This window comes from Malaclemys terrapin, chromosome 13 (genome assembly GCF_027887155.1).
Source record: "Malaclemys terrapin pileata isolate rMalTer1 chromosome 13, rMalTer1.hap1, whole genome shotgun sequence".
Lineage (NCBI taxonomy): Eukaryota > Metazoa > Chordata > Testudines > Emydidae > Malaclemys > Malaclemys terrapin.
In genome coordinates, this window is record NC_071517.1 from 33,428,209 (window position 1) to 33,442,438 (window position 14,230).

The window sequence follows — 14,230 nt, forward strand, 5'->3', positions numbered from 1 at the left end:
CTCGCCACGATGTCCAGACAGGAAATGAGATTCAAACTGCCCAGACAGGAAAAGGAATTCAAATTCAAATTTTCCCTGGGCTTTTCCTGTGTGGCTGGCCAGAGCATCCGAGCTCGGACTGCTGTCCAGAGCGTCAACAGAGTGGTGCACTGTGGGATAGCTCCCGGAGCTATTAGCGTCGATTTCCATCCACACCTAGCCTAATTCGACATGGCCATGTCGAATTTAGCGCTACTCCCCTCGTCGGGGAGGAGTACAGAAGTCGAATTAAAGAGACCTCTATGTCGAACTAAATAGCTTCGCGGTGTGGACGGGTGCAGGGTTAATTCGATGTAACGGCGCTAACTTCAGCATAAACGCCTAGTGTAGACCAGGCCTAGGAAAGAAAGCTTGTGCATAAAGCGTGTGCAGGATCAAATTCTTAGTGATATAGGACAAACTTCTGAGTGCAAATCCAAAGTTTAAATTTGTAGCAACTCCAGTATTTTCATTATCTGTGATGTTTGACTGGTTGGGCAAATCACAGGACATTGTGTCTGTTCCTTGATTCAATAGCTGAAAAATTGTTAAACAGCAGACTAAAGAACAACATGCAGGAAATACAGAATGACAAACAATGGTGGTGGATTTTTTTTTTAATTAGTGAAGAAGTTAAAAAAATCAAACTTATTTCCCTTTTTAAGGGTTCTAAGTTGTGGGGTCCTACATGTTGTTAAATGGAAAAAAAATCAATCATGTTTTCTATAAAGTTTTCCATTTAAACTTTGACAAAAAAGTAAATGAAAAATTTCATTAAAAAAAGAAAACAAAAATTCAGTAAGTCAACAGTTCTTTACAAACATTTTCATTTTTGAAAATGGTAATTTTTCAACAAAAGGAATTACAATCGGAAAGTTTAATTACTGTTGATGGGAACTGTTGATTTTAATGGGTGATAGGCACCTAGATGCTTTTGAGAATCCCACTAGGTTCCTAAATACCTTTAAATATCTTGCCCTTGATTCCTGGCTTATTTCTATTTTTGAATATTTGTATCTAGACCAGTGTTATCATCAGAGTATAAATAAACTTTAACTTTTACCTTTGTATCCCCCTACCTTTTGGAAAGTGTTTTACTTATAAAGGCTGGGGATTTCAAAGGATGGTAAAGACGTAGGCTGCGTTTACCAAAGGAGCCTGAGAGAGTTTCAATAAAATTTTTGCACCTATGTCCCTTTGGCATCTTTGGAAGTCCCAGCCATAATTTGAGCTGGTTGAAATTTTCATTGTAGAGGAAATTCAAATATTTTAAAATTTGAAAATGGTTTTTATCAAAATCTGGATGAATATTTAAAATTTGGAGATTTTTTGTGGAATGAAACATTCCAAAAAAATTAAACTCAGAAATGGCAAAACATCCATTTTGATCCAAACCTGTGCTGGTCAAAACACGGAACACCCATTCCATAGTAATCTTCAAAGTTTCATCTTTTTATTATTATTACCTTGAATCGGAAATAAATAAATAAATAAATAAATAAACATTTCAGAACTTCTTCCAGACCAAACTTCTGAAATTTCATGTAGAAAAAATAGAGAAGACATTCTGCCTGCCTACCTGGCTTTCTTTAAAAGTTTTAATGGAATCAACACATTCTCATGGAAGTGTTCTGTTAGAAAATTTTCAATCAGTTCCCGTTCCAGTGTTTCAAAGTGAAATATTTCATTTCAAAATGTCAATTCAAAATGAAAAAGTGACATTTTGACTGAAAATGACATCAAAATTAATCATTTGAATGTCAATTTAAGTCAAAATCTCAAAAACAAAACTTTTCATCTCTTTGACAGGGTTCCTGAGCTGCTGGATGGGGGGAAGAAGTAGATAGGAAATATCTTAATTTTAGTAAGGCTTTTGACACAGTCCCCATGACATTTGTATAAGCAAACTAAGAAATGTGGGCTAAAGGAAATTACTATAAGGTGAGTGCACAATAGGTGGATAGATGGTACTCAGAAAGTAGTTATCAATGTTTTGCTGTCAGACTGGGAGGGCATATCCAGTAGGGTTCCACGGGGGCCATTCCTGGGTCCAGTTCTAGTCAATTATTTCATTAATAATTTGGTAATGGAGTGGAGAGTAGGCTTATAAAATTTGCAGATGACACGAAGCTGAGTGGGGTCGCAAGTACTTTAGAGGACAGCATCAGAATTCAAAACAACCTTAACAAGTTCGAGAATTGGTCTGAAATCAACAAGATGAAATGTAATAAAAACAAGTTCAAAATACTTCACTTAGGAAAGAAAAATCAAATGCTCCACTGCAAAATGGTGAATAACTCACTAGGTCAGACGTGGGCAAACTACGGCAGACCATCCTACTTGGCTCCTGAGCTCCCGGCTGGGGAACCTACTCCCTGAGCCCTCCCCCAATATCCCCCTCCCCCGCAGCCATGCCGGCCTCGCTTTGGCCCGCTGCTCCTGCTGGGCAGAGTGGAGAGCGCAGCTGGCTCCTGCCGGGTATCGCGGCTGTGAGCTCCTGCTGCTGGTAAGGGGGCGGGTAGCAGGGGGGTTGGGTAAGGGAGCAGGGGTCCTCTGGGGCAGTCAGGAAGGAGGGGGTGTTTGAATGGGGCAGAGGTTCTGGGGGGGGGGCGATCAGGGGGTGGGGAACAGGGAGGGTTGGGAGAGGGAGTGGGCGTCCCGGGCAGCCTGTCAGGGGGCGAGGATGTGGATAGGGGTCAGAAGGGCAGTCAGGGGACAGGGAGCAGGTAGGGTTGGATAAAGGGGTGGGATCCTGGGGGGAAGTTAGGGGTGGGGGATCCCGGGAGGTGGTGGTCAGGGGACAAGGAGCAGAGGACGTTTGGATAGGGGGTGGGAGTCCCCAGGGGGTTGTCAGGGGGCGTTGGTGTGGATAGGGGTCGGGACAGTCAGGGGACAGGGAGCAGGGGGGTTGGATAGAGGGCAGGGGTCCTGGGAGGGGGCGGTTAGTGGACAAGGAGCAGAGGGTTTGAATGGGTTGGAAGTTCTGAGGGGGGCAGTCAGGGGGTGGGAAGTAGGAGGGGACAGAGAGGGGGTGGGGCCAGGTTGTTTGGGGGGCACAGCCTTCCCTACCCGGCCCTCCATACAGTTGCACAACCCCAATGTGGCCCTCGGGCCAAAAAGTTTGCTCACCCCTAGTCATGTTTAGTCTTGAGAAAAGAAGACAGAGGGGGGATTTGATAGTCCTCAAATATAGTAAGTGCTGTTATAAAATGGACAGTGATCAATTGTTCTCCACGTCCATAGAAGGTGGGACAAGAAGTAATGGGTTATTGTCATTATTATTTTACAGGTAGGGAAAATGAGGCTGGGGAAGGGAACTTAAGTAACACACCAAAGCTCCCCCTGTGTAGTAAGCATTTGGCAAAGACAGGACTAGAATGCTGGTGTCCAGGCTGCCAGTACTGTGCTTTCACCAGGAGACCAGCCTGACTCAGTAGAGTCTGTTACACATTCTAGGGAAGTCTGTGAAATTCTGTTGAGACTGAATATCCTCAGGGTGCTGGGAAGATGTGGTTGGAGTACAAAACCAACCCCCTCATGCAGCCAATTTGAGCTGCAGTTCATTAACAAGGTAGGTAGGGGTAATGCCAGTTGGATGATGGTGGAGGGAGATTCCTATCAACATCAAAAGCTATAGAATTTGCCCAAGTCTTTTGGTTTTGAAGAGGCAGATTATCATTTATACTAACAACACTTCACACCACTCTGGCAGTAAAATGGGGGTTTAAAATCAGAGTGAGTTATACTTATTACATACATTTTAAGGTCCCTTTATATTGTTACAGCAGTGTAAAATGACCTTAATGTAAATGTGAGCCAGATGTGAAATATTCCTGTATTTGTTATATATTTAGGTGGGGAGAAAGCAAGATAAACCATGTTATGATGCACCATTTTTCAGCAGCCAAGGCTATTGTGTGTCATCCGGAGAGAAAAAACATTATGAATGAAGGGAGTTTGTATTGATAAGCTCTATCAGAAGGCATGGTAAGTTTGATCCACTAGCCAGATCCAGTCTATCCTGGAATTATAGTTTAAAGTAACTGTATTGAGAAATAGGTTTGCCTTTCTTAGTAATGAAAATTGCGGTTCAAAAAGTTTGCCTCATTGAAGAATCAACACACCTGTACTCAAAGTATAAGTCTATCTCATCACTTTTTTTCTAATATAGGATGAAATCTAGGATGAACAAAGGAATACAATTATTTGTAAATTGTATAACTAATAGAATCAATTGGGAAAGTTGCTTTTTGCATCAAAATTTATCAGAAAAATTTTGTTATTCTCAACAAATTTCTTTTATGTTTTTTTTTCAGGTTTTTGTAAAAAACAAAACAAAATAGAAGTGTTTAGTTTTCAGTCAAAACATTTTGTTCTTTAGTCACCAGAAACTTCTTCCTGTTATTGTTTTGAGGACAATCCCAAAATTATTTTATTGACTGATTGATTTGCAAAAATCTCTGTTTCATCAAAAAGACAGTGTCCATCAAAAAAATGTGAGAATGGAAAATTTCCAAGCAGCTCTAATACATTAACCTGTGGAATTTACTGGTATAGTAACTTTAATAAGGCAAAGAAGAAAATTTTACTGTGTTTCTGAGAAACAGTTTTGTTGTTGTTTGTCTCTCCCTGCTTGCCTGGCTTGTCTTCTAGAGTGTAAGATTTTTGGAAATGGGCTGGATTCTGTGCTATGTTTGTGCCATGTTCCACACAATGGAGTCCCAACCATAGATGGGACCTTAAGGTTCTACCAGAAGACACACAGTAAATGATAAAGATAATTTCTAATTTCTGATGTCAATCCCTTGTTCCTGAGAATTTTGGTTGGGATTTTCTAAAGGGTCTATGTAGGACCAGCTGGAAATTGGAATTTCATTTTTTGAAAAAAAGAAAAAAAAATCTCAAGATTTCAAGCTATGTTTTGTTCTGATATGGAAAGAACACAAGACTTTTCAAAAAGAGATGTACAAAACATCAACCCACTACAGCCAGGTGGTTAAAACAGTTACCCAGGTCATGGGAGAATCATGTTCAACTCCCATGTCTGGTAGTTTCAGAAGTAGAACTCAGACCTTGGCAAGTGCACATGCCACCAAGCTATGGCATTAGTTCTTATCATTTGTTCTCACTTTGATCAGTAATTCCATCCTGAACTTAAGAACATACCCAGATGACATTTTTATTGAAACCACTATGTTTCCATGAAATATTTCTGTTGCAGCAAAATGGTATTTTTCAACGTAAAAAAAAGTTTTGTCTAATTATTTATTGTATTGTATTGTATTTTTCCCAGCTCTAGGCCTAAGTAGCACAACTCCCATTGAAGATCAGGGAGAATAAGTGTCTTAGGAACAGAAGTCCTAATGACATTCAGTGGAGACTTGTGGTCCTAGGTCACTTACGTGTTTTTTAAAATCCCAGTCATTTTACTGAGCAGCAAGCAAGGTTATCTTGAAGGTGAGGCATGAAGACAATGGGACAAATCGTGAGGCTTTCTCATGGGTGAATGGAGTGGGGTTGATGGGCTAGACCAGCAACAGGGGAAAGCTGCCATTGGGTCAGCCATCCCACTGACTCCTCATGGGTCATAGAGGAATAAGGAGTGGAGCTCTCATCTCTGTTGCAGAGCCCGAAAGATGCACAAGAACAGACTGGTGTTACATAAGAACATAAGAAAGGCTGTACCGGGTCAGGCCAAAGGTCCATCTAGCCCAGTATCCTGTCTACCGACAGTGGCCAATGCCAGGTGCCCCAGAGGGAGTGAACCTAACAGGCAATGATCAAGTGATCACTCTCCTGCCATCCATCTCCACCCTCTGACAGACAGAGGCTAGGGACACCATTCCTTACCCGTCCTGGCTAATAGCCATTAATGGACTTAACCACCATGAATTTATCTAGTTCTCTTTTAAACCCTGCTATAGTCCTAGCCCTCACAGCTTCCTCAGGCAAGGAGCTCCACAAGCCGACTGTGCGCTGCGCGAAGAAGAACCTCCCCCTATCTGTCTCAAACCTGCTGCCTGTCAACCTCACCTGATGACCCCCAGTTCCCGTATCATGGGAATAAGTAAATATCTCTTCCTTATCCACTTTCTCCACATCACTCATGATTCTATATACCTCTATCATATCCCCCCTTAGTCTCCTCTTTTCCAACCTGAAGAGTCCCAGCCTCCCCAATCTCTCCCCACACAGGACCTGTTCCAAACCCTTAATTTCAGTTGCTCCCCTCTGAACCCTCTCCAGGGCCAGTACATCCCCCTTGAGATGAGGAGACCACATCCGCACGCAGCACTCGAGATGAGGGCGCACCATCGATTCACACAAGGGCAATAATACATTCTCAGACTTATTCTCTATCCCCTTTCCAATGATTCCCAACATCCTGCTTGCTCCCCTGACTGCCCCTGCACACTGCGTGGACATCCCCAGAGAACCATCCACGATGACTCCAAGATCCTTTTCCTGACTTGTTGTAGCTAAATTAGCCCCCATCATATTGTATGTATACAATAGATACAAGTAGCACCTGCTTCCTTTCCCTTATCTTTAATCAGGGTTCCAGGTATTATTGCTGGGATTTTAGAAGGAGCCCTAAGGTGCCGAAATCCCTTAGAATTTCAGCCTGGAATCCTGTTCCTTGTATTTCACCAGGGAAGCGAGTTCAAGCAAGAGCCAGGTCTGCCAGGTGCAGTGTCAAATCCCACAATCCCAGAGCCCAGATAGGTATCTTGAAAGTGTTTTAGGAGATATGGGCAGAGTTTCAAGGCTGTGGATCTGCAGATATTTTATAGGTACCCTGATAGGGTAAGGTATTTGGCGCTTCACATTTGCACATCCAAAAGTGTGTTCAACATGTTTAAATGCCTTATAATTCCTCATGTTTTGACAGATGGACCTCATGACTGGAGCAGAAATAGAAAACCAAACCAGCGTGCAGAAATTCATACTCCTGGGTTTTCCTGGCACTTGGTATTTTCGGATTTCCCTTGCAGTGGTGCTTTCAATTATGTATTTCCTTACAATTGTAGGGAATATGTCTGTTATAGCTTTAGTGTGGACGCACCCATGGCTTCACACCCCCATGTACTTCTTCCTCTGCAATCTCTCCTTCCTGGAGATCTGGTACACCACGGCCTGCGTCCCCAAGGCCATTGGTGTCATGTTCGGGAAAAGCCAAACCATTTCCTTCACCGGCTGCATCCTGCAGTTGTATTTCATATTCTCTCTGGGATCTACAGAATGTCTCATACTGGCTGTCATGGCCTATGACCGCTATTTGGCTATATGTCATCCATTGCGTTACAGCTCCCTCATGAACAGTACCTTCTCTGCTCAGCTGGCCCTCATCTCTTGGCTGTGTGGGTTCCTGGCTATCTCTGTGCTGGCATCTCTAATATCCAGGTTGTCTTTCTGTGGCCCTAACATTATCAATCACTTCTTTTGTGACATAGATTCCTGTATAGCGCTTTCCTGCACTGACACAAGCCTCGTTGAGGTGGCAACTTTTATCATCTCTATTAATGTCCTTCTGGGCTCATGTGCAGTAACCCTAGTCTCGTACATTTACATCATCTCCACCATCTGTAGAATCCCCTCAGCCCAAGGCCGCCAAAAGGCCTTTTCCACTTGGTCTGCCCATCTCACTGTCGTAACTATCTGGTACGGCTCCACCATTTTTCTGTATGTCAAGCCTTCTGCACAGAACTCATTGGATCTAAACAAAATAGTCAACGTCTTTAACACTATTGTAACTCCTCTATTAAACCCTTTCATTTACACTCTAAGAAACAAAGAGGTGAAGCGAGCCTTGGAAAAGGCAATCAGTGGCATGTAAATTGGTTTTCAAATGATCTGCATTTAGTAGCAATGTTATCAAAGGGACCAAAATAAAAATTTCCTGAAGGTCATTCTTATTGCATGTGAACATTTCTTTGTTTTACAAGTTTCCTCATTGACTATGACAACCTGATGTTGGCTTACAGATTAACTCAAGTGGGAGAAATGCAAATTTATTATGCTGAAAATTCCAAGTTGCTAAATTTGTGTGGCATTTGCCAGGATCTATATGGATGCACCCATTGATAACTATGTAGGGGCCTAGGCCTAAGGGAGTTGGGTAACAAGCTCCCATTGAATGTCAGATATAGAGTCAAGCTGACATTTTCAAAGGAATGTATGCAAATTAGTTGCCTAGATCTCTCTAAATTTCAAAACAAGTTAGATGACTAGCTTCCTTGTGCACCTTTGAAATTCCCACTTTCACACTTTATCTCCCCTACTTACATTTATGATATATTTTCCAGTAGGGGGGACTTGTGTGATGCCATGGAACTGACTGTGACAGACATGGCAATTTCCTGCAATATCCTTGGGAGACCTTATTGAATTACTGTCCCATATTGATGTGTTAATAGAAGAGATTTTAGAACAACTTGATTAATTAAACAGTAATAAATCATCAGGACCAGATGATATTCACCCAAGAGTTCTGAAGGAACTCAAATATGAAATTGCAGGACTACAAACTGTAGTATGTAACCGATCACTTAAATCAGCCTATGTGCCAGATAATTGGATGGTAAGAAATATAATTCTAATTTATAAAAAGGGCCCCAGAGGCTATCCTGGGAATTACAGGTCAGTGATCCTAACTTCAATACTGGGCAAACTGGTAGAAAGTATATTAAAGAATAGAATGATCAGACACATTGATGGTCAGAATTTGTTGGGGAGGAGTCAAAACATCTTTTGTAAAGGAAGTCATGCCTCACCAATATATTAGAATTCTTTGAGGGGATCAACAAACATGTAAATAAGGGTGATGCAGTCTATATAGTGTACTAGGATTTTCAGAAAACATTTGACATGGTCCCTCTCCAAAGGCTCTGAAGGAAATTACTCAGGGGATAACAGGGAAAGTCCTCTTATGGATCAGTAACTGATTGAAAAATAGGAAACAAAGGGTTAGAATAAATGGTTAGTTTTAAAAATGGAAAGAGGTAAAGAGTGGGGCCTCCCAAGCATCTGTACTGGGACTTGTGCTGTTCGACATATTCACTGATGATCTGGAAAAGGGAATGAACAGTGAAGTGGCAAAGTTTGCAGATGCTACAAAATTATTCAAGATAGTTAAGTCCAAAACTGACTGCAGAAAACTGGGTGATTGGGCAACAAAATGGCAGATGAAATTCAACATTGATAAGTGAAAGTAATGTGCATTGGAAAAAATAATCCAAACTAAACATATAAGATGATAATAGTGGGTTCTAAATTGTCTGTTACCACTCAAGAAAGATATCTTGGAGTCATTGTGAATAGTTCTCTGAAAACTTCATCTCAATACACAACAGAAGTCTAAAAGGCTAACAGAATCATAGAACATTAGAACTGGAAGGGACTTTGAGAGGTCATCTAGTCCAGTCCCCTGCACTCAAGTATTATCTAGACTATCCCTGACAGATGTTTGTCCAACCTGATCTTAAAAATCTTCAGTAATGGATATTCCACAACCTCCCTAGGCAATTTATTCCAGTGCTTAACCACTCTGACAATTAGGAAGTTTTTCCTAATGTCCAACCTAAACTGCCCTTGCTGGAATTTAAGCCCATTGTTTCTTTTTCTAGCCTCAGAGGTTAAGGAGAACAATTTTTCTCCTTCCTCCTTGTAACAATCTTTTATGTACTTGAAAACTGTCATCATGTCCCTTCTTCTCTTCTCCAGACTAAACAAACCCAGTATTTTCAATCTTCCCTCATAGGTCATGTTTTCTAGACCTTTAATCATTTTTGTTGCTCTTCTCTGGATTTTCTCCAATTTGTCCACTTCTTTTCTGAAATGTGGCGCCCAGAACTGGACACAATACTCCAATTGAGGCCTAATCAGTGGGGAGTAGAACAGAAGAATTACTTCTCGTGTCTTGCTTATAACACTCCTGCTAATACATTCCAGAATGATGTTTGCTTTTTTTGCAACAGTGTTACACTGTTGACTCATATTTAGCTTGTGATCGACTATGACCCCCAGATAACTTTCCGCAGTACTCCTTCCCAGGCAGTCATTTCCCATTTTGTATGCGTGCAACTAATTGTTCCTTCCTAAGTGGAGTACTTTGATTTGTCCTTATTGAACTTCATCCTATTTACTTCAGACCATTTCTCCAGTTTGTCCAGATCATTTTGAATTATAATCCTATCCTGCAAAGTACTCACAACCCCTCCCAGTGTGGTATTGTCTGCAAACTTTATAAGTCTCAGAGGGGTAGCCATGTTAGACTGGATCTGTAAAAAGCAACAGAGTCCTGTGGCACCTTTAAGACTAACAGATGTATTGGAGCATAAGCTTTCGTGGGTGAATGCGTCTGACGAAGTCGGTATTCACCCACGAAAGCTTATGCTCCAATACATCTGTTAAACTTTATAAGTGTACTCTCTATGCCATTATCTAAATCACTGATGAAGATATTGAACAGAACCAGACCCAGAACCAATCCCTGCAGCACCCCACTTGTTATGCCCTTCCAGCATGACTGTGAACCACTGATAACTACTCTCTGGGAATGGTTTTCCAACCAGTTATGCACCCACTTATAGTAGCTCCATCTAGGTTGTATTTCCCTAGTTTGTTTATGAGAAGGTCATGTGAGACAGTATCAAAAGCCTTACTGAAGTCAAGATATACCACATCTACCACTTCCCCCCATCCACAAGGCTTGTTACCCTGTCAAAGAAAGCTATCAGGTTGGTTTGACAGTTTTGTTCTTGACAAATCCATGCTGACTGTTACTTATCACCTCATTATTTTCTAGGTGTTTGCAAACTGATTGCTTAATTATTTCCTCCATTATCTTTCCAGGTACACAAGTTAGGCTGACTGGTCTGTAATTCCCTGGCTTGTCCTTATTTCCATTTTTATAGATGGGCATTATATTTGCCCTTTTCCAGTCTTTTGGAATGTCTCCCATCTTCCATGACTTTTCAAAGATAATCACTAATGGCTCATATATCTCCTCAGTCAGCTCCTTGAGTATTCTAGAATGCATTTCTCAGGCCCTGGTGATTTGAAGACATCTAACTCATCTAAGTAATTTTTGACTTGTTCTTTCCCTATTTTAGCCTCTGATCCTACCTCATTTTCACTGGCATTCACTATATTATACGTACAATCGCCACCAACCTTCTTGGTGAAAACCGAAACAAAGAAGTCATTAAGCACCTCTGCCATTTCCACATTTTCTGTTATTGTCTTTCCCCCCCTAATTGAGTAATGGGCTTACTCTGTCCTTGGTCTTCCTTTAGCTTCTAATGTATTTGTAGAATGTTTTCTTGTTACCCTTTATGTCCTTAGCTAGTTTGATCTCATTTTGTGCCTTGGCCTTTCTAATTTTGTACCTGCATACTTGTGTATTTGTTTATATTCATCCTTTGTAATTTGACATAGTTTCCACTTTTTGTAGGACTCTTTTTTGAGTTTTAGATCATTGACGATCTCCTGGTTAAGCCACGGTAGTCTCTTGCCATACTCCCTGTGATGTTGCACGCCATATGATTTTATGAAAATATGCTAATAAGTGTGAATATAATGTAACTGGAATATGCTTCATGCAAAAGTTCTCTTGTAAGGTATCATTACAAAGCTTATAATCTACTGAGTGTGGTCATCCTATTTGTATAAATGTATCGCTTTTATATCCGAAACTACAAATATGAAATATAACTCCAAGGTCCTATAGTAATTATGCAAAGTGTGGGCCATTAATGGTAGTTTGGAATCTTGATGGCTCCCATCAACTAGGGCAATTGTCTGAAGATGGCTCTGTTTACTTTCAAGCCTTCCTGTGAGTCAGGCTGGGAAGAATGAAGGCTGGGGGTCTCACAGGACATGTAACCATGTCACCTGGTACTGGAATCCATCTGGGGATTTTCCATTTAGAAGGAGGGGTGGGTACCCAAAGAGAGAAAAGATTCCTGCCTTGTGCCAAAGCTATATAAGGGGGTGAAACAGAACAAAGGGGACTGCAGTCATGAGAAATCCCCTAGCTACCACCTGAGCTGGAAAAAGGACTGTACCAGGGGAAAGGATTGGGCCCAGACTAGGAAGGCATCCAGTCTGTGAAAGAAGCTTATTGAAACATCTCTGAGGGTGAGATTTTATTGTATTCAGCTTCTTACTGTATTAGGCTTAGACTCGCGTGCTTTACTTTATTTTGCCTGGTAATTTATTTTGTTCTGTCTGTTATTACTTGGAACCACTTAAATCCTACTTTTTATATTTAATAAAATCACTTATTCATTAACCCAGAGCAAGTATTAATTCCTGGGGGAGCAAACAGCTGTGCATATCTCTCTATCAGTGTTATAGAGGGCAAACAATTTATGAATTTACCCTGTATAAGCTTTATATAGAGTAAAACGGATTTATTTGGGGTTTGCACCCCATTGGGAGCTGAGTATCTGAGTGCTGGAGACAGGAGCACTTCTTAAGCTATTTTCACTTAAAGCTGCAGCTTGTGGGGGATGTGGTTCAGACTTGGATCTGCGTTTGCAGCAGGCTAGCATGTCTGGCTCAAACAAGGCAAGGTACAGAGGTCCCAAGCCAGCAGGGAAAATGGGCTCAGAGGTAGTCTCAGCACCTCAGGTGGCAGTCCCAAGGGGCTCTGTGACCCAACTCATCACACTTCCTATCTTTCCTGTGCAGTGGGATAGTTTGCTCTTGTGCCCTTAATAATGTTAGAATGCTAGGAAGTATTAGGAAAGGGATAGAAAATAAGACAAACATTTCATAACATCACTATAAACCCACGGTGCGCTCACATATTAAATACAGTGACCAGTTCTGGTCACCCCATCTCAAAAAAGATATGGAAACTGGAAACTGTCCAGAGAAGGGCAAGAAAGATGATCTAGGGTATGGAACAGCTTCCATGCAAGGAGAGACTAAAAAGATTAGGGCTATTCATCTTACAAAAGAGATGATTAAAGGAGATATAATAGAGGTTTATAAAATCAAGAATGGTGTGGAAAAAGTGAATAGAAAAGTGATAGTTACCCTTTCCCACAATACAAAAACCAGGGGCCACCCAATGAAAAGACACAAAGGAAGCTTTCATGGCCTACAGCCCACTTCTTCGGATGCATACCGAAAGCTTATGCTCTAATACATTTGTTAGTCTCTAAGGTGCCACAAGTACTCCTGTTCTTTTTGCGGATACAGACTAACACGGCTGCTACTCTGAAAAGGGAGGTGAGTTGGTTTCAGATTGTTGTAATAAGCCATAAATCCTACCCACTAGTCTAGATGTGATAAATCGACCGCCAAGCACTCTCACGTTGACTCCACCAGGGGGAGAGGCGCAAACGGAGTCAACGGGAGAGTGTCAGCCATCGGCTTATCGCAGTGAAGTGAGTAGATATAAGTAGGTCAACTTCATCTACGTTATTCACGTAGTTGAAGTTGCGTAACTTAGATCGATTTCCTCCCACCCCCAGTGTAGACCAGGCCCTAGACTATGATTTTTAGTGTCTAGCAAAATTATGAATTCAGGCTCCCAGGCTCATCTTTTGAAAGTGTTGTGCAGGTTTCCTTTGAGGATGAGGACTGATAGACCAGATATAGAGTGATCACTTTGTGAAAAGTGTTCACCCGCAGGTGATGTGGTATTTTTGTCTTTTATCATTTTACTGTGTGAGTTCATTTACGAGCGTAGTGATTGTCTGGTTTTACCCACATAGTTGCTATTGGGGCATTTAGTGCACTGGATGAAGTACACCACACGTTGTGATAGGCATGTGTAGGATCCATGGGCCTTGAAAAATGTGTTGTGGGGGGTGTTATCATTGTAGCAGTGGAGATATGTTTGCAGGTTTTGCATCTGTTGTTCTGGCAGGGTCTGGTGCTGCTTTGAGTTGGTGTTTCTTGGTCTGTGGGCAGCTTGCTTCTGATGCTGAGCTCGGAGAGGATGGGGAGCTATTTGAAGGCCAGGAGCGGGAGTTTATTTCAGGACGGGGTCCCTATTGAGTATGGGTTGTAGTTGTAGGGTGAGGAAGAAGAGAAGAGCAGCTAGTCCAATAGAGAGAGGGGAGGAGTTGATGGAGACAGCACCAAATCTGGGCCCCGGGAGGATTCAGGAAGGCAGAAGGGGGAGTATGAGGGAAGATAGGAACAGACACAGGTTAGGGCTAGAGGGACCAGAGGATAGATTAGTAGATCGTAC

At 41.7% G+C, this 14,230-nt stretch overlaps 1 protein-coding gene across 1 annotated transcript; it reads left to right on the top strand.

Annotated features, from left to right (window-relative positions):
- Positions 1-6,910: 6,910 nt before the first annotated feature.
- On the top strand, positions 6,911-7,855 carry LOC128847944 (olfactory receptor 6F1-like). Its single transcript, XM_054047668.1, has one exon. The coding sequence runs from the start codon at positions 6,911-6,913 to the stop codon at positions 7,853-7,855; it is 945 nt and encodes a 314-aa protein (XP_053903643.1).
- The last annotated feature ends 6,375 nt before the right edge of the window (positions 7,856-14,230 follow it).